Source organism: Taudactylus pleione, unplaced genomic scaffold (assembly GCF_031769625.1).
Source record: "Taudactylus pleione unplaced genomic scaffold, aTauple2 ptg000190l, whole genome shotgun sequence".
Lineage (NCBI taxonomy): Eukaryota > Metazoa > Chordata > Amphibia > Anura > Myobatrachidae > Taudactylus > Taudactylus pleione.
In genome coordinates, this window is record NW_028284592.1 from 2,114,456 (window position 1) to 2,136,454 (window position 21,999).

A 21,999-nucleotide genomic window follows, 5' to 3' on the forward strand; every position below is an offset into this window, starting at 1 on the left:
TATACGATTACAAAATGGTAATATTTGAATAAATCTGATTTATTTGTGCTAAACACTAAAAGTAAATCTAGTAGTGCTGCTATATGGCAACTTTTGGGCTTCAAAAGTTAAACCTCAAAAAACTTGTACACATACATGCCCCCCCCACAAAGATATGCCCACTCACACTGCTCAAGGGTAATAGTACCCATGTATATACTACGATATTGAGACTGGCAGTGCAATCCAAGGTTTTCCTATTTAAAGGAATTTCTGGTAGCAACAATTAAACATACAGTATAATGTATACAATTATTTAATTAGTTGTATTAATTGAACTAAGGAATGTGATTTCTGTCTTTGCATACATAATGTACCACTCTATGTACCCTATAAAACCAGTTACTATTTATTTTAATTGCACTCTCTCTCATTCTTTCATTATCCTGTTTAATGAAGAGCTACTATTGCAGTAATCCATCAGATACATAGGCAGATACATACCCACTGATTACTGTTGCCATATAGAGTCCAAGCTTGCGGAAGATTTCCCAGTCATTCACTTCAATTATCTTCCCTGCAATCAAAAACATAATTCCAATAGGCATGTACCTAAAATAAATAAAAGACGCATATTAAATATTTGGTTTTGAGGACAAAATATATTCCCAGTAGTAAAAGATAACACTGACAATACCAAATTACTGTCAGAATATACTGCACAATAAATATTCTGGCTGTACTTTGTCTCTACTAACTGGAGTTCTGGACAAAACCGCTGATTATTGTTAGTAAATGGATGACACTAGGATTTGAAAAGTTACTTATTTCCAAAAGGGAATTGCTTTTGAGTCTTCTCCTCTGTCAGGGTGAGATGTACTAAGCTCTGGAAAGTGATAAATTGTAGAGTGATAAACTACCAGCCACTCAGCTCCTAATTGTCAGTTTACAAGATGCGTTTGATAATTGACAGTTAGGAGCTAAGTGGTTGGTAGTTTATCACTCTCTAAATTATCACTTTCCAGAGCTTAGTACATCTGCCCCTCAGTGAGATAGGTAACAGTGACAAGTAAAGAATAGGTCGATTATTGCAAAAACTGGTCACTAAAGTGCTCATTTACTAACCTTGCATGGCATTGCAGAGCTTGTATTTACCCATAACATCTAATGAAAAACTAAAACTTGCAGTGGACAGATAATTGCTAATACCTTGATGTAGCTGAATGCATGCTAGTAAATGAGCACGCAAGTCTCATGTAAGGATTTGTACATTCTAATACTTTAAAAATATATTGGTACGTGAGACATACTCATGCGCCACTTCCACTTGTACCACTGTAATGATGGCAGTTGCCTCCTTCTCCTTTATAAGCATTTGTCAGGTACTGCCTGACACTACCACTCCTATCCTCCTGTATTTCTTTACGCTGGTAATTATATTGATACAACTTGCTAATTACCGGAACTACAGTTTCACATGGTTCCATCCAACAGCTGGTATATTAGTTTTGGGTGCTGCTGACTAAACACCCTTTACCTTAGAAAGCATCACTGCCTACCATCTGTTAAAGAGGGGACGGCAAGCAGGCTGCAGAAATGAACAGGCAGTATCATGGCAGTAATCCACTCCTGACAGGTGCCCCTACTGCTGATCCACCAGGCCCAAGAAACATACAATAAAGAACCACATTCTCAGCAGTGGGTGAGAGATGACCTGTCCCAGACTCCAGCATTGGGGACACAAAGAGACACGTCTTTATGAATAACTGAAAGTCAGCACTTACCACATGATGATCTGGACCATTTTCATAGTTGCATCATTCAGTGCATTGAAAAAATCCACTAGAACTTGCCCCTTTTCTCCCATTTTTCCAATAACAATTCCAAATACGAGACAAAACACAATGAGGCCCAAGACATTGACTCCATCGGTGTAGATGCCGACAAGTTTGTATTCCTTTGTTTTGTTCTGTAGGGTACATTATGAAAGCTTAGATACAGTAACTGCAAATCCCCAATAACACACTATATCAATGGGTTATAATGTTACCTGGGCCCTAATGCAAAATATAACCTCTCTTCTTTTAACCCCTAATAACAATCACTACACAATGAAACATAACAGCCATCACTTTTTGTTAAAGTATATTTCACATTTCTTGCTTGCCTCTCTGGGGGCTATTCATAATCTAATTCAAATCAGACCCTTCTCCTTACTTCTTCTCTATTCCCCACTTGCTTTTTCACCATGATCCAGTTCCCGTACCTCCCTGCCCCCCCCTTCCAATTCTTACACCTCTGAAATCCGTCTGCAATATCAAGGATGCAGATAAATGTAAAATAGCCCAGAACAGCATATGGGGATGCAGACAGGGACCTAGGTTTCTTGTGCCTTGTATGACTTCTACCCACATTGTTATACTATTGGTATTTGTTAACAGAGTTATCACTACACTGACAAATATGACTGCAGCAGATAGTCAATAGCACTGTTCAGTTCACATTTTAGAGCAATCCATGGAAAGCCCACACAGTGTGACTGGTAGGTTTCTGTTTCTTTGACATTACTAAACTCATGTACAGTATATTCCTATGTTGTCATCTTTTAAAGCAAGTGAATTCAAAAAGAAATAACATAACACCTCTTGATCTGTCGAAAACACATCTAGGGTGTCATTCTCCGTGCTGTTCTTGTCAGGTCCCTTTGGCGGTTTCAGCTCCTCACGCTTGGTCTTGAACTGTAATAGAGAATGTTGTTTAAGTATCTTAAACGTAAACATTGTAACTGTAAAATATCTAAAACCACCATAAATTATTATTTTTTTTATACAAATGCTCTCAAAAGCCTATACTGGTTGTGATAGAGGTAGCTGTACCAGAATTCTATAGTGGACAATTATTAACCGAAAATATGCAAAAGCAAAGCGCATTTTTTGTGTGCAAATATAGTTTTATGTCTGCTATGTGTATACGTTAGATTGTAGGATTGTGGTCTGTAATAGGAATGCACATGTTGGCTAAAGTAATAATGTCACTTCCAAGTACAACCTACTTTTTTATTTTGGACCACCACCTTTATTAAAGACAACTTGTAATTTTTATGCTAATTTACTTATTGTTTGAGCATTATGCATTTCTTGCATAGGTAATGAGAGAGCACAGGGTTACTGGCAAGGTCTATGTCACATTTTTAGTAAGTATATTTAGGTTTCCAAATGTAAATTTGTCCTTTTTAAGATTTTATGCACCCATATAAAGGCACTTTCCTGTTTAAATTGCACCTAGGTGGTGAAAGATATATGCAGATGAAAATAATGGACAGTAACTGTATTTAGTTACAATATATTGGCACACTAAACAGCTCTGTTATTTTACTTTTGACTATATAAGCAGGTGCCTTATTGCTGCTAACCCCCCCCAAAAAAAATAAACCACTGCACTAAATGAAATAGAAGTTTTGCAGTTGGTCATAGAATCAAATATATTATTTCAGCCAGCCTACAAATATATTCTTTCAGCCAACCTACAAATATATTATTTCAGCCAGCCTACAAATATATTATTTCAGCCAGCCTACAAATATATTATTACAGCCAGCCTACAAATATATTATTACAGCCAGCCTACAAATGCATTATTTCAGCCAGCCTACAAATATATTATTACAGCCAGCCTACAAATATATTATTACAGCCAGCCTACAAATGCATTATTACAGCCAGCCTACAAATATATTATTTCAGCCAGCCTACAAATGCATTATTTCAGCCAGCCTACAAATGCATTATTTCAGCCAGCCTACAAATATATTATTTCAGCCAGCCTACAAATGCATTATTTCAGCCAGCCTACAAATATATTATTTCAGCCAGCCTACAAATATATTATTTCAGCCAGCCTACAAATATATTATTACAGCCAGCGTACAAATATATTATTTCAGCCAGCCTACAAATGCATTATTTCAGCATAGAACCTCCCAATCCATCCAGATGATGAGGCAAACTTTATCTAATACAATTGTCACCTTGCTCATGAGAAAACATACGTGTGCAACCTGTGCCATCGCGCAGAGCCCAGAGGGCGGCACCATTGCTGCTCCACGGCCATCTCACAGAAAGCAGGGTCCTGGGTGTGGCACCATCCCTGCCCCAAGGCATCTCCAGTATCAAACCCTGCAGCCTGAAGAGCTGCTTGAAGCATCCTTAGGATGCTCCGGGCATCGCTCTACTTCCCATAGCTGGCAGCCGCACCCCTAGGCGTGGCATCATGACATCACAGGTTTAGGTGGCAGGGATGACACTGTCACCCTGTTATGGTGCTGTATGTGTGTTCCTGTAAAAATTAGTGCAACAGTACAGACTTGGCACTGTACATCCACAAGTTTCTGCATGTGCAAATGATCTTTAATGTGTGTTTCTCTGTGCCTACCTGTAGGAGTATACTGTATATTGTAAGGTGAAAAGTCCAAATTTTAACATATCAATTATTTTTTCAATCTTTACAAACACATTCCATGATCCATTTTGGAGTTTACTAAAATTTCCCAGTATTCTTTTAGAATAGAATTTGTTCAAATATTTCAATTTCCTTTCAATAAAGAAAATAAGCTTAGTCATGGTGTAAGTAACTATATGCAGAATATCGGTTTGTGTACTACCTAACCAAAATGTATCAGTTCACATCTTGAATATTATATATATAATATATATTAAAAGATTTTATTGGGATGTAGTCAAAATTCAGACAAAATGTCGACTGACAAAATATTGACATTGTCAAAATGTTGACAGCAAAAAGGTCGACAGTCAATATGTTGGCATGTAAAATATAGACAAATGAAAAGGTCGACAACCAAAATGTAGACACAATCAAAATGTTGAGTCATAATAAAACAACACAGTCGCTGCTAAACGCTGGCGTCTGAGAGCCGCCAGCTTAAATACTGGCAGGAGCAGCGAAATAGTTAAATTAAAGAAAAAAATATGTGGGTTCTCCCCCAAAATCCATAACTAGTCCTGAAACCCCTCAGCCTGGGCTGGTATTGTAAAATCGGGGGAAAAAAACATTGTGGGGTTTCTCCTATTTTCCAATAACCAGCACAGGGCTGAACTTAAATGACAAAATCTAGGATGTATTGGAGAAACAAATAGATAAATAAATCATGCAACGCATTTCTTGTGAAATTCTCTGCTTTCTGAATAATAAATCACTCTTCGCACACATATATAGATTGGATCAAAAAATGTGATTTAACATTATATATAAATGATAAAACATTGTTTTTATTTAAATTCTGTATATGAAAAATAAAATATTTCCCATGGCAATCCAATGAAATAAACATGTAGGTTTATACATGAGATGGCATTTTACAATATGCAGTTGGTCCACAATACAGTATGTCTGTAACACATGCTATAAGTTTATTTGTGACTATATGGTGATATCTTCTCACCGGCTTGGCTAACCACTCATAGGATGACTACTCTTTGGGCATAGTAAAAGATTTATTCTGGTGCTGTGTAGCCAAGAGCTACAGGTGAGGCTGCTGACAAGCACAGCAATTCTGGACGGCATTGATCTACCTAGGAGTGTCCATAAATAAAGGGCGTTACTGTACCTGTTGGAAGCATGCCTGGACAATATTTTCTGGGAACATGTTTCTAAGGAACAAATAAAGAGTAAAGGTGTAGTCAATAACAAAATTCATTTTATAAATCATGTAAATACTGTTTCATATAGCATCTAATAAAATGCAAATGTGTCAACGCAAACTGCGATGTGGTATTCTATGGAGAAGAATAGTGTAACCTAATGTAAACATTTGTTACCCTATGTGCGTAAACTTCATAGCAGTATATTCTCTTCTCTTATAGGAAAAAAGACATATAGCACTGCAGACAATGACAAATAATACAAATGTATAAAGCAAATAAAAATAGCTCCAATATAACACATACTGTACTTATTTTACAGATCTATAGGGTTTGTTTGAAAGCAACAAATTGTGCAACTGTTAACAAAGGGCCTGATTCAGAGATACACTAATGCCGCGGCCACAGCAAATTTGTATGCAGCGCGTGTGCGAACCATGCAAATGTCGCAGACGCCGGGAATTGTAGTGAGACACTAACAGACGGCTTAGCAAATACAAGCGACTGCATGCAAACAAGCAGCTTCATCGCCGATCAGTCGATTATCAGGCTTCCGAGTAACCCTATGTTCGCGCAGAATGGCCACAGAAACTGAGACAATGGAGCCATTTAGACTGTGTATGGGATTGCAGTCGCAGGCAGAGACACGCCCCGAAAACGTTTGTGACACATCTGCGCTTTATTTGCCACTTCCGCGTTGCTGCCAACAAACAGTCCCTGCCAGTAAATCTCTTTGCACATAAATCCTCACTTTGAAAGACATCGATAATGAAACTTGACTTATGTGCAGGCATATGCGCAGACCATCGATGATCGTACAACTGCGTCAACATCGGCATTGCATACATCTCTGAATCAGGCCCAAAGAAGAGCCAACTAAATGTATTTTTCGGCAATAACAAGCCTTGTGTGTATAGGAATAAAATATGTTACATCACTGATCAGTTCCTAAACAATGTAAATCTGGGAAAATCTGGGAAATTGGGAAGGCAGCCATAATGAAGAGAGAGTACAGTTACTGGTCTTTCTGGGATCACTTGTACCTTGATCCATTTATGAATATCTATTAAAAAAATGTTTTTATATAAATTTTTATGAACCATCAATGTTAGGATCCATGAGTAAAGCTGGGTACAGACTAGACTACATCTAGTGTGCCCGGCATCTTCAGTGACGGGACCCGGCATACACACTTACCGATGCCGGCAGCGATGGAGCAACGGTGGGGGTAGTCGGCAGCATAGCCCTCGCTAAAGACATGCAGGTCCGACTGAGGATGTCACTGAGGACACGTGGATGCGCGTATCATCTGCGACATAGCGGGTACTCACGAGTAATAGGTTGCAAATTTGTAAAAAATGTGAGTTTAGCGCTAAACTTGCATTTTTTACTCTCTCGCAAATGTAATCAGGTGCAACTATAGTAAAACTCGCATTTTTCGGGCTTTACTATTACTCGCAAAAAAGCATCTCGCATCCAGATGCTTTTCCATTCTTTAGATAGAGCTCGGGCAATGTAATAGAGTGCGAGTGCTTCACTCGCACATATTACTGCCTGAGAAATCACAAATACAATAGACCAGCTTCAGGATAGCGAGTTTATCCTGAACAGGTCAGAGTAACACAGAAACATGCACATATCCATGAGCTACGTGCATGTTTCTGTGTATACATACGAAAATATGTATATATATATATATATATATATATATATATATTTTTTTTTTTTTAAATTACGTGCATCCCCTCCCCAGAAGCATAACCAGCCCCGGGCTCTGCACAGCCTGTGCTGGTTTTTAGAACACAGGGGACAAATTGTATAGGGGGCCCCTGTATTTTAAGAATCAGCCTGTCCTGGTTCTAAAAATACAGGAGACAAAATGCGTAAGGGTCCCCTGTATTTTAAGTACCAGCACACGGCTTATCTGATCCGGTCCTGCTTGTGGAAATACAGAGGACAAAATGAGTCAACCAGCATCAAACTTTTTCTAGCGGGGGGTTGGGGTACTGCCACAGCCAGGGGGAAACCCTTTCACTGGGTTCCTGGCCAAAGCATTACCCCTGACCGCTAGTCAGCCCAGGCCAGGGATCCCTGGGGGGGCGGGGACACCCAATAAAGGGGTCCCCCTTTCCAGGGCACCCCAGGCCTGGGCTGATAGCCCGGGGCTATCCCCGGCACTGATGGCCGGTGGGTGCCGGGTTCATAGTGTAAATGTGTGGTGTAAAAGATAGAAGTTTAAATATTATCTTTTGCAATAGAACTACAGGTCCCAGCAAGCCTCCCCCGCATGCTGGTACTTGGAGAACCACAAGTACCAGCATGCGGGGAATTACAGGCCTGCTGGTACCTGTAGTTCTACTGCAAAATACATATTTAAAAATGACAAGACACACACACCGTGACAGTACAATTTTATTTAAACATACAGGCACACACACACATGCACACTCACACTCACTATCACATATACTCACCTAGTATCCCTGTAGCCAATCACGTTCACTTCTCCAAGTAGCATCCACGGGTAACTGAAAAAAAAATCCATACTCACCTCATCCTATGCGTTGATCATGTCCTCTTCGGTCCATGTAGGCAACCAGGGGGTTAAAATAAACAAACCATGAAATCCTGATACCAGGCTGGCCAGGAGGAAGGGTATGTTTACACATAGACTTCCTCTGCTTGAATGACTGGGACTCTCGTGTGCCCAGTCATTGCAGGAGCCGCCAGCCAATCAGCGGATGCCTCTGTAGAAACTGCCCGCTGATTGGCTGTGCGCGGTCAGACTATCTCCTCCATAGACTTCAATGGTGTGAAATCTCCATTGAAGTCTATGGTGGGAACTGCTACATTGTAGCCAATGATGTAACTGCAAGGGGTAACCGCAGGGGTAATGCTTTGGCCGGGGGACCCGGTTAAAGGGTTCTCTGGCTATGGCATTACCCCCCACTAGAAAAAGTTTGGTGCTGCTTATAGAAATTACAGGGGACCCCTACTCGTTTTGTCCCGTTATTTCCACAACCAGGACCGGATCAGAAAAGCCCTGTGCTGGTACTTAAAATGTGCATTTTGTCCCATGTATTTTTAGATTATTTTAAGAACCAGCATCGGGTTATATAAAGCCTGTCCTGGTTCTTAAAATGCAGGGGCACCCTACACATTTCGTCCCCTGTATTTTAAAAACCAGCACAGGCTATACAGAGCCCATGGCTGGTTACACTTCTGTGGAGGGGGTGCACGTCATTTTATTTTACCACACAGACAGAAGCCTTCATGCATCTCACTGATCTCTGATGGCTTCTGTAAAATTTGCACCTTTTAATGCTAGTCGCATTAAAAGGTGTGAGTTTACACAGGAAATACTCGCACACATTCGCACAGTGTAGTAGCCTCGAGCTCAATAGTTTGCGAGTCCCTGCACCAAATTGCAACTTCGAGAAGGTGCCAGTTGGATTGTAACTAAAACTTGAACCCTATTACATTTGGCCCTCTGTGCCCGATATATTCCTCCATTTGCCAGATCGGACGACATATCATCTAGTGTGTACCCAGCATAACAGCATTGATTGTTGTTTTCTTTACCAAATCTAAACGCAGATGAGTCAGCTAAAGGCAGTAGTTGCTAGTTATGCAATAACACTGCTCCATATACAACATTTGTTTTTCATTAGCAGCCATTTTATTATAATTGCCTTTTCTGTTATTCAACAATTATTCCCAACAGTCACTGAGTTCACTGACATCTCTTGATGGTACTGATAACATTTAAAAAAAAAAATGGCTCATTGTGTTCAGGTGGTAAATGAGTACAGAGAATTTATGGCCCAATGTATCTTATTTTCCAGGTTAAGGTCATTTAATTTGGACATTGTGCATATGATCATTGGAAGAAAATGTCCTCTTATATTATTACAGTCATTTCAAGTCATTTAAATTACCTTAAATAGTATAAATTTCTTATCAAATAATGATCATAAACATGTTCTCAACTGTTACAGTATTATGACAAAGGACTCGCTACACATGATAAAGATTTTCACTGCAATATGTCTAACAAGAAGATTGAATTAGGAAAACCTCTAAGGTGTGTGATGGCTTCTTTTCCTTGTATCTGTAGCCATTAGGCACCTAATAACTGGCATTACAAATCATGTCTTACATGCATATGTTTATACTTGTAACAGCATGTAAATGGTAGATGGGAGTGGGGATGGAACTTATTGATTGCAAAGACACCATGGGCATAATGTATCAAGCATCGCATTTTGGATGTGATGCACCCGCCAATGATCACATAATGCATACATTACCTGCGTTTAGTAACGTCGTAATGAACATTTAAGCAAAGGACAGCTCTACCAGTAAGAGCTGTCCTTTGCGATGTGGGGACTTCCCGATTTATGACTCAGGGGTCCCTCTGCACAAGCACGAGCCACGGCAGACCGTGGGAGGAATGCTATTGGATTCTTCTCAGGGAGAATACAGATAAGAAACCCAAAGGCTTCAGTTAGGAAAGCCTGCCATCTATAGATGGCGTTGCTTAACAGGAACGAGCCCTGGAAAGTTTCGCTTTCGGGAGCTTGGTGAATACGGTAATTGCGGTCAAACCTTCGAAAACTGCATTTTTTGAGGTTTGACCATATTTTTCAGCATAGTGAATCCGCCCGATACCAGATTGCTTCTGAGGTCACATAAGGCGTGGTAAGGGGGCCAGCTGCACGTTAAATTACTGGTAACAACTGCAATTCAAAAGTATACAGATACAGATGTGTCCACATACATCTAGCCTCATTGTGCATTAAACAGCCCTTCTAGTCGCGCCAAGCCGTGGCGTGACTTTGTAGTGTTCTGTGTGCATTCTGCATGTGAAACGCTACGTTACAGCCGCTGACACTGTATCGTAGTTGCACGGAAAGATGCTCAACGCTACTGAGTCACATGGCTGCCTCTCACGCGTTATGGCTCTCATACGGAGGACAGATGTATGTGGACACATTTGTATCAATAATGTCTTCTAAATGCCAGTGATACAGAGAGGGTAACCAGCCTACCAGTGTCTGAGTCAAAACTAAAATAAAGTAAATTTATAAACAGAACCTATTTATCTGTATATACTGTATTCAGGATCCAAACATTGGGCCAAATGTAATAGGGTGAGAGTTTAGAAAATGTGAGAGTAAGCTCTCACACTTTTTAAAATCGGCCAATGTAATAGAGTCCGAGAACATGCAAACTCACTTGTTATTCAGTCTCAAAAAACTTTTATAATTTAAACTCTCATCCAGATGTTTTCCCATTTTGAAAATGCAACTAAACCAATGAATTAGTGTGGGAGTTTTACTGCTAAACTCTCACATTTTCTAAACTCTCACCTATTATATTTGGCCCAATATTTATCCGTCACTGATGCATTTTTTTATCCATCTGTTTTAAAATATCTCTGAATTTGGAGATCAATGGAATGTAACAAAATTATATCTACACCACACGAAAGTATTAATGTGCAAGGTTAGTGTGGCTAATAAATTTAATGGTAAAGAATACAGTGACTTAAATTTACAAAGTAGTCGCTTTGAAGGTATGTTGTGTTAAAAAATTTTGAAAGCCCATAAAATGTTTATACTTACGTACATTTTTGGTATACAAGACACACTATGCCTCTGCTGTTAAGCAGAAACTCCCAGCATAATCAAAGGATTATCAGATTTCTTTTTCAATATTTTACTCTTTAGATGGATTTTAGCTGAAAAACATTTTCTTGGAGCCAACAGCACTCTCCAATTTTTAAAGAGGAACATATAAAACCACCTAAACTTAAAAATATTGTGTGTGATTTTAAAGGTATATCTTTCCTAATATGTATTTGTTTAAAAAACACATTGGGGTCTATTCATCATCACTTAATTTATACAAAAGCAGGTGAAAAATAAAATTTTCACCTAATTTTGTATAACTTAAGTGTTAGCCCCATTCATCATTCTTGTAATGCAGGAGATGTCACAGAATTCTCCTGGTTACAATTGTGCCTCAATAATTTTCATAATCCCCATACTTTAGTATGGAGATGTAGAAATTGTGAAATTCATCAAGTTTCGAAAATGCATTTTTTTTCAGAACTTGACTGAGAAACTGTATGCCACCCTGAGATGGCATACAGCCCCCGGTAATCTGTGTAAACAGCAGCCTGTGAAGATTTACAAGGCATCCCAGCTATTGCAGCCAGCAGAGGGATCTATTAAGATCCCTCCCTGCTGTATCTGCACTGCAGAGCCCCGAAACTAAGAGCTCCAGGGCATCGCAGACAGCTGAGAGCTCCAGGGCAACGGTGGCAGAAGATACACAGGTAAGAGGGAGCGGGTTGGGGGCAGGGTTTAGGTGCGGAATGGGCACTTGCGGGGCGGGGGTATGGACACTCATGAGGGGGGTTGGGGGCTTGGGCCAAAATGGACACCCGCGGGGTGGGGCTTGGGCCATAATGGACACCTGCAGGGGGTAGGAATGGACACCCACAGGGGGGGGTGCTGCCAGGACAGACACTGCGGGGAGGAGGGAGAGGAGGACAACAACAGCAGCAGTGGGGGGGGACAGGGGCATCGGGACAGGCACTGGACTGGCGGCAGCAGGGGAATGGGGGGTCAGACACCAGAGGTTGCAGGAGGAAGGTGGTCCTGGGACAGACACTGGCGGAGGAGGGGGAGAGACAGGCAGTGAGGAAATCCTTATGGATACCTTAGTGATAAGGGGGAAAAGTATCACTTTTCCGAAAAGCAAAAAGAGCAGCTTTTTGGAAGTGATACTTTTGTTAGAGAGGCATGATGAATGCCTACAAAAGATTTTTTAAATTTGCAGCGAGTTTAAAACATAATTATCACTAGTGATAAATACGAAATGATGAATATGCCCCATAGCATCTTAAGAGTAATGGCTGTCCTGGAGAAAGACCCTTACCAATCCAATCTGGATACTCTCTACAAACACCTAAAGGAAGATACTATTAGGACAGGCGAAGTCTATATATATATAAATCACTGGATGGATTTTGACAGATTTTTTTACTTTTCTATATAGCATTGTTCGAGGAATGTTTAGGTGTATGAACCATTGACAAAAGGGAGCTGAGCAGTGATGATTTTAGTGACGCAAGTCACAGAAAAAACTCTTGCACCAAGCTGTTGTATAGGAGCTGGCCAGGGTGCTGAAACAGCAAGAGAGCTTCTGAAACTGAGGCTTGGAATGAAGCAAGTAACAGAAACAAACTATGGTGTACTATATGACTTACTGACTGCTGCTGCAGGGATTGGCTGAGACAGTGAGTGCCAAACAGAGAGTGCCCTGTTGCTAAGCAGCCTAGAGAGGGGAGGGAGTCAGGAACTGAGCAGGGTGAGATACAGCCTCCAACAAACCCATGAATATGCCCTGATGCAGATACAGTAGCCAGGAATTAGCCAGGGGAGGCATAGCTATCAAGAATTTAATAAAAACAAAAAACCATAAGAACACCATCAAATAATTTCCATTTGATGGTGGCAAACATCGGACCATCACCATCATATGGTAAAAGCACTACCACCAGAACAAAAACATTGATGGTTAGTCACCATTGGATGCCAATATCCATCCCTACGCTGAACCTACAGGCGTACTTCAGCCACCATTCCTCCACCCTGCAGTGCTCCCTCTCCAGCGTGATGTTCCCGCTCAGCCACACGCCCTCAGTGAACAGAAGGCACCTGCCATGGAAGTCAGTGCTGTTCTTGGACAGGGGCACCATGCTGAGGAAGCTCAACAGAAAGCACAGGAAATACAGGGTACATTGTGCAAAGCATGTTTCACTGCTGGGGAGGAGTGCGCATGGAGGCTTTGGAAATATGCACAGGTGCCCCAGCCGCGGGAACATGCTGCTGATAAGGCTTACGGTAGCTGCAATTCAAATCTCTCACCCATGATCCTCCTGCCCTTCCCAGCACATCCCTGTGGCTGGGCCCCAACCAGCTGCAGGGCAACAGCAGTGGGGGTTGTGGTGACACTGGTAAGATGCAGGGGACCGGAGTGATAAGCAGGGGGTCGCCGTTAATATATATATTTATAATTATAAATTATATTTATATATGTAAGCTGGGCAGACAATGCGTCAAATAAGTATTACAATGCATTGAAAGCTATGCTATATTGCTTGTGAGTGTGCCACTGTAAACACAGATTATAGCATTTAAGCAATCAAGTCATATTAGTGCAATGATTGCTTTTGTTTTCTGCAAAGCAGGACAAATGAAAGAAACCTAAAGTACTGTTCATTCCAAACAAATAATAAATAAGCTTTATGAATAAACAAACTTAGATAAACCAAGACTGTTTATTTGTTCCTGCAAATAATATTGCTAAGACTACAGATAACATTGCATAACCTAGATGATTTACCTGCCACACTAGCTTATTCAGAAGAACCTATATGATACATAGCCCAGAATTACATTACAAACTGTCCAGCTGTTAACAGTTCCAAGATCTAAGATGGCTCCCATACAGGGAAAAATAAATGTAAAAAAGTTAAATAATGTAGCTGCAGCCCTGATGTCCTGGGTGGTGTAAAGACACTCTTAACCACCTGGTGCAGCCATTCCTTAATTATTATGATTTGTAGCGGACATCTGTCATTGGTTTAGTGATAAGAGGCAAGATCTGTCAGTGAGTCAAACTTGTGGGTTAGTTAGAAATACATTATAGACAACATCCCCCTATGTGGATCTGTTTTATGATCACTAGCATAGTGCATCACACACAGTACATGTCCTATCTTTATTGGGCATTCTACAACATTCCTCCTCTACCATCTCTATGATCTCTACAGCATTCCTCCTCTAGCATCTCTATGATCTCTACAGCATTCCTCCTCTAGCATCTCTATGATCTCTACAGCATTCCTCCTCTAGCATCTCTATGATCTCTATAGCATGCCTCCTCTACCATCTATATGATCTCTACAGCATTCCTCCTCTAACATCTATATGATCTCTACAGCATCCCTCCTCTACCATGTCTATAATCTCTACAGCATTCCTCCTAAACCATCTCTATGTTCTCTACAGCATTCCTACTCTACCATTTCTATGATCTCTACAGCATTCCTCCTCTAGCATCTCTATGATCTCTACAGCATTCCTCCACTACCATCTCTATGATCTCTACAGCATGCCTCACCTACCGTCTATAATATGATCTCTACAGCATTCCTCCTCTACTATCTCTATGATCTCTACAGCATTCCTCCTAAACCATCTCTATGTTCTCTACAGCATTCCTACTCTACCATTTCTATATATCTCTACAGCATTCCTCCTCTACCATCTCTATGATCTCTACAGCATTCCTCCTCTACCATCTCTATGATCTCTACAGCATGCCTCCTCTACCATCTTTATGATCTCTACAGCATTTCTTCTCTACCATCTGACTGATGCCAGTGAGTATTAAATCCACAGAGCAAATCATCTGACATGCTTCAAAGAGATCTGAGCTCTCCCATCCCACAACCACTGTTTCATGCTTTTTTTTCTAATAAATGCTGCTACAGATGTGTCCACATACATCTATCCTCAAATTGTGCTAAGTAGCCCCATTTGGCGCACCACAGACATTGCAACTTAGACGCGCCATAAAACTTTTTCTTACAATATACGTCTTAATCTGCTACTTTATATAAATTTGTTTGCTAAAAACTACTTATCCTAAGTACTTAGGGCCTGATTCAGAGATGTACGCTAATGCATTCACAGCTGCGATAATGCACGCAGCTGCTGAGCGAGAATATGCAAATGCTGTAGCCGGCTGGAAATGTATCAAGGCGCCCACCGGTGGCTTAGCAGATCCAAGCAAGTGCGTACAAATATGCAGATGCTGTCGCCGATCATTCAGCCCTATGGTAACGCAGAATGGCCACCTGAACTGAGACGTCTGAACCACTTTATCTGCGTAGGAGATTGCAGATGCAGGCTATGAAGCATCCTGAAAATGGCAGGGACACGCCTACTTATTTTGACGCCACTCCACGTTACCTCCCCCAAACGGTCATTGCCTGTCAATCACTTAGCGAAGTAATCCTTACTGCGAACGGAATTGCAAAGGTACCTTGGCATGTGCGCACTGCGACCATGCTTAGGCGACCAATAATCACTCAACTTCTGGTGTCGACTTGTCGACTAATATTTCCTGTCGACCAGTTATACCACACCCGGCACAAAAAGAATAACAAAAAGGACACATTTTTACACTCTGAAAAATAATTGCCATTAGAGAGCAGGATTGGGTATATGATTAGAAATTTCATGTGTAGCTCCTGTAAATAACATATTAATATATAAATAACAGTTGTGTAACAATTAAGTATGCCCTTACCTCAACAGGTCCAGCAGTGCATCAACCGTAGTAACTTCTGGTGTACTCCCCGTCCTGTCAATATCATCAGCACTTTGTGATACTCCTGGTTTTATGGTCACCACCAACACAATTCCTGTATTTGAACAAAAGAGTTTAACTGTAGCCTACATCAACTCATATCGAACAGCTGTAGACTATAAGCCAGTGACGTGCGGTGAGGTCAAAGGCTGGGGAGGCACACATGGAGATGGGTCTGAGTGCTGGGATCCTGTCTCACCCCCTACTCCTATAACTCTCCTCTCACTACACTAAGATTCAGTGTCCATTGATTCTCCAACCAACCTGCAACATAGCAGTTCTCTTCCTGGTTACATGACACATCCAAGGTGTCCATCAGTGCACAAGGCACACCCCCCATACTTAGAGGCATGCCTCTATTAGCTTTTATTTTGTGCAGCTTACTGCCCGTGATGTGGCCCCGTCCCCAGCTCTGCAAGCAGTGTCTGGATATACAGAAGCGAGGCTTTCCTGTTGCTGCCTCATGTCTCATCTCCCTGCAGTCCCAGGGAGCACCACAAAGTTGGTGAGTGTTAACTATAATAATGATTACAATAAACAAAGGAGATGTTTGTAAGTTATAAATATCTTCTTTGTATTATTCTAATCATTTTTATATCAAATCTCAGGAGTATGACAGGGGAGGCTCTGCATCCCCTGCCTACCCTGACTGCAGGTACCTGCTATAAGTTTAAAAGGAAAACTAGACACAAGTTGATTCAAGGTCAATTCCCCCCTCCCCCAAATCATTCTCAAGTATGGTTGTACAGGTTCCTATAGCAGTAATTTAATTTTGTTGAAGGTTCTGATACATTAGCATAGGATGCAGCTAGTACTCTATCTAGCAAATGTTTAATAAGTGCCACATTCACTTTCATTATCCTATGTCCTGTAATGTAATCAGCTAGAAAAGCTGTATTTGAAACAACTACAAATGAATAATGCCGTACACATAAATACAATGTCTTATGGCAGTACGCTCCGCCTCCCAAACACTGCAGCATGTTGGGGGGGGGGGGGGGGGTCTGCGAGTATAATTGCAAGGTGCAGAACCCTAACCATCGCAGTTGTACGTACATCATCAGATGAACGTACATCTCTGAATCAGGCCCTTAGCCAAGTCACTGTAGTATATATTGCATGGAGTATTCATCATATGCAGGTCCTTATAATATGTGATTAAGATGGCACATGAAGCAATAATTCATAGTTACCTAGAATAACAGCTATTACAGTAGTGCAGAAATAATACACTACAGCCCGCAGACCGATTTTCCCAGATACACCGGAATCCAGAGCAGCGACACCTGAGAATAAAGAAAATCTATGGTATAGTTAGCAAACCAGGATTTATGAAGCTATGAACATTTGAACAATATCCATTGCAGATTTAGTTTTGTTTGTTCATACATCTCGTGAGTCAGTATGAAACAAGGTAGGCTGCTCATGGCAAGGCGACGTACATTATTGGAGTTCAAACTATAGTGGTTGCCTGATGGATGAGACATTCCATTTCTGAAGTTGTGCGCACATTCAACAGTCCACAATCTACGGTGTCACGTGTGTACCGGGAACCTCATGTACGGCATTACCACCCACCATGGACAGAGCAGTAGCCGACCACGAGTGATTAATGATCGTGACAAGCAGTTTGGACAGAATTGTCTGTGTTAACAGACAAGCGACACTGGCTCAAATCACATTCACATTCAATGCAGGAGGTACCAGATGCATATCCATAAGGTCAGTGCAGCACTCTTTAGAGTGCCCCTGTTAACACTACAACATTTGACACAGCGCCTCACCTGGGCTTGTGACATCACTAATTGGACCCTTAAGGACTATCAACACGTGGCATGGTCCGAGGAGTCACAGTTTCAGTTGTTTCAGGCTGATGGTAGGGTTTGGCGCAGATCCCATGGACTCCAGTTGCCCACAAGGCACCATGCAGGCTGGTGGTGGTTCCATAATGGTGTGGTGTGTTCACGTGGCATGGGTTTGGTTCACCTGAACATGTCATTGACCAGTAACTGCTACATTGCATTGTTTGATGACCATTCACAGCCCTTAATGGACTTCATGAACCCCCACAATGATGGAATATTCCAGCAGGAAAATGCACCATGCTAACGGTTCCAAGTTGTCCAGAATTGTTTCGAGGAGCATTCTGGAGAATTCCGATGAATGGAGTGGTCACTCCGTTTGCCTGACATGAACCCAATCAAGCATTTATGGGATGTGGTGGAGAGGTGCATTCACACCCAAGATCCTGCAAATATCAGGAAGCTGTGGGAAGCTGTCCAGATGGCATGGGTCAACATCTCTCCAGAGGTCTTCCATCCACTTGTGAAATCGATGCCACATCGAATTGCTGCACTTCACCGGGTACACGATACTAGGCATCTATCCCATGATTTTTGGCACTTCAGTGTACATGAGTCAACATTAAAAAAGGGTGTTGCTCTGCATGGTATCATTTTGTAGTAAACATCTAGTGTTCCTCACACACAATTTGAATTTTGTTACCTAAAACTTCAGCCTGGTCTCTCCAATATCTGTGGTCATGTACATTAAAAGGGGGTAGTTACTATTATTTGATGTATTCTTTCTGTTATCTACAATGATTACATCATGCTGTCAAGACAGTCATACTTACATGAAGCTTGCATAATGTTTATTCTAATTCTAAGATTGTATTTATACATTGATGTATGCTCTACTATAGTTTTCTTCTCTATTATTATTGTATATTGCCATGTTGTTACCTATTACTGAATACAATGCTTCAATAAAAAATATTTTGGAAAAGTAAATGGGGTATAACATCTGCAAGTTGATAATTATAGAGTAGGTAAAACGAAAAGAGAAAACAAATTATGTATACAATTTCAGTAAATATGACAGGATGAGGGCCCACCAAAACGGTATTGTATATGATGTTCTTCAATGCTCGGGCTAAACAGCTAAGAGTCACTTTAAAGAATTATGAAATGTTGGTAACTATGTACCATTTGGCGTTTTACTAAAACAGCATATACAGTAAATAAAGAGAGAATACCTGTGATCATGCTGGATACAATCAACGGTAAAATGATGAGTTTTAACATTCGCATCAGAATGTCTCCAGGAAAAGCAAAATAAATTTTATCCAAGTTAGAAAGATTGGTATATTCCCGAACCAGAACTCCAAGTCCAATACCTTAAAAAAGGAAAAACATTCACTCATTACTCATTTGGTCTGCTTATTAAATCATGCTACAGTATATAATGTAATTAAGCTTTCTCTAGGAACAGGCAGAATAGAATTGTGGTTTGTAACTGTCTTTTTCATGTTAAGGAAAATCAATTTTTAATTCAACAATTTTATTACAGCAATTTACAGTGTAAACAATATTATGAAACATCATTATGAATAAGAAGAGCCTTCTCCCTGAAAAACAAAACAAAAGACATAATTCTGCCCTGGCCAGCATTCTCTGTGCTGCTTTAAAATTGGGGAGTAACAGTAATAAAACAAGGAATCCGGTCATAATGCCAACAATGTCGACATTAGAGAGTCAACATGGATCAACCTGTAGACAGCCACCATTTCGACAGCCTCAGAATGTCGCTATGTGAAATGTTGACATTCTCAGAATGTCGGCGGTTAGGGTTAGGCGTTGCTAGGATGGTTAGGGTTAGGCTGTGTGGGAAGGTAAGGATTAGGCCAGTGGTTCCCAAACTGTGTGCTGTGGCACCCTGGGGTGCCTCAGGACACTTGCAGGGGTGCCTCAGGTTGGTGGTCCAGTACCAAATCAAATAATTTATGGTCAATGTAATGTAAATATGTGGACAAACAGAAGCACAAACCTGTCCTCCGCCACATAACTGAACCTAAGGATGACAAGTAAGCACAATTTAGTTAATATTTTTTTTTAATGAATTTCTCAATAACAAACTTCTGGCTTAGGGCTGCCGTGAAAACAATGCTGATACTCTAGGGTGCCATAATTCTAAAAAGTTTTGGAACCACTGGATTAGGCTTTAGTAGGCTGTAGGGTGTAGGAGAGAATACTTGCCTACTTTTGAAAAAGCATTTCATGGAGATGGTGAAAGGAACACCTATGAGCGTGGCAGTAAAGTACTGCTACATCTGAGAGGCGTGTCAGAAAATTAACTTACATCCAATGTAAATGAGCCCCAAAGTAGTTAATAAAATCTTTTTGTTTATGAAAACACACTGATACTTTTCTTGTGTTTTACAAGGGTTTCCTTAAAAATGGCCAAGAAAAAACCTTATATGAAAATGCATGTAGCCATAGGGATCATTGTGCCTTAACCAATTGTGCCTCATCATTGTTGCAGAACATCTAATTTTGATCTATTTGCAAAGTGTACTGCATATTAGGTAACCTCATCATTGTTGCAGAACATCTAATTTTGAACGATTTGCAAAGTGAATAGATAACTAGACCTAGTTCTTATTAGCTTTGTGGCATTCCTTGTTTGTTTGTGTTAGGACATTTATCGCTAGCCATATTAGTGGGAGGGTATTGGGGGTTGATTGGATTCATTGCATACACATGCCAGCATTGACAATTTAAGTTTCATATGAAGGCTACAGGCCCTTTGTTCTGTGTCGGGCATAATTATTATAAGTGCATCATTTCAAAAGTGAACTTCACATTTCTTACCAAATTCGGCATTATACCAAAGTTAAACAGAAAGAGACCACTCTAACCTCAAATCATTCTTAAACAAGAACATATGGACAAAGTATAATCAAGAAATGTAAGTTCACAATATCTACACTACAAGCAACTGCTGTCTGCATTACCTGGACATTCTTCTCTGGCCTCTGTTTGCTCACTATAAGAACTTTCACTTGCTAATATTTGTACTGACTCTCGTTTCACAAACAACTCATAGCTTACTGTATTCAGTGCCAATTTCAGCTTATTTCTTAGAAATAATGTCTTCCCACCTCTTTTCTTTTCCTAGCCTGTCATCTGTCTTCTAATTCAGTTTATTTTAATATTCCATTTCTCCTCTTTTCCTCTGCTCAATAATAGTTTGGAAATTGTGCAAGCACATTTTCCTCCATTGTACTATTACTTGCTTCTCTGCAAATCTCCTGTACTTTCTCAAACCTCATACTTTATTCCTACATCTAGTTTTCCTCCCCCTATTCAACTCATTATCATTATATGTACTTCCCCTCCACTCATTGCCTACCTAATCCTTTGCTCTGCCCCCTTTTTCCACCTATATAATTTCCCCCAAGTCTCCTCCACCCTCCTTCATCTCCCCTCCTCTGTCTGATGTCCTCCCTCTCCTCTCCCAATACTACACTTTCATTCTCTTCTACCCCTCCTATGTCCTTCTACCCCACTGGTAATCCCTCCTCCAAACCTCTTCTCTATGTCACCCCACCCTATCCCCATCATATTAAACTCCCTCCCTGCCAACCACCTACAGGTTCCCTTCCCAGCACTGGTCCCCGCACAACCTCTCCACTACATTAATCTCGGCCACCCATATTAAACTCACCTTCTGGCTACAGCAACCCAAATAATCTACATCACATCTCTCCCACAAACACTGTCCCTCTATCCTGTGCCCTCTGGAATGGCAGATCAGTATGTAATAAACTCATACCCACCCATGACCTTTTCATCTCAAAAAACTTGCATCTCCTAGCCATTACTGAAACCTGGATTTCACCCTCTGACACCACTTCCCCTGCTGCTCTCTCCTCTGGGGGCTTCATCTTCTCTCATACCCCTCGGCCTGCGGTTACTCCTACCAACTCCCCCACTCTGACCATCACCTTCTCTCTTTTAACCTATCCCTCTCTCCTTCCCTTCCTCTAGCTCCTAAGGCCACCATCACTAAGCGTAACATTGAGGTTATTGACACCATTTCTTTTTCTTCCCAGCTTGACTCACTTCTC

General features: G+C 40.9%; 1 protein-coding gene across 1 annotated transcript in view; it reads right to left on the minus strand.

The window, feature by feature from the left end:
- The window catches only part of SLC1A1 (solute carrier family 1 member 1), an 89,912-nt gene that overhangs the window by 15,936 nt on the left and 51,977 nt on the right, over positions 1–21,999 (minus strand). Inside the window, exons 3-9 of the mRNA XM_088476587.1 lie at positions 19,126–19,266; positions 17,282–17,374; positions 16,029–16,143; positions 5,603–5,645; positions 2,622–2,717; positions 1,764–1,948; positions 484–591 (exon numbers count right to left, since the gene is read on the minus strand). Coding sequence (XP_088332713.1) covers positions 484–591; positions 1,764–1,948; positions 2,622–2,717; positions 5,603–5,645; positions 16,029–16,143; positions 17,282–17,374; positions 19,126–19,266 — 781 coding nt within the window. The remainder of the gene's footprint in view (positions 1–483; positions 592–1,763; positions 1,949–2,621; positions 2,718–5,602; positions 5,646–16,028; positions 16,144–17,281; positions 17,375–19,125; positions 19,267–21,999) is intronic.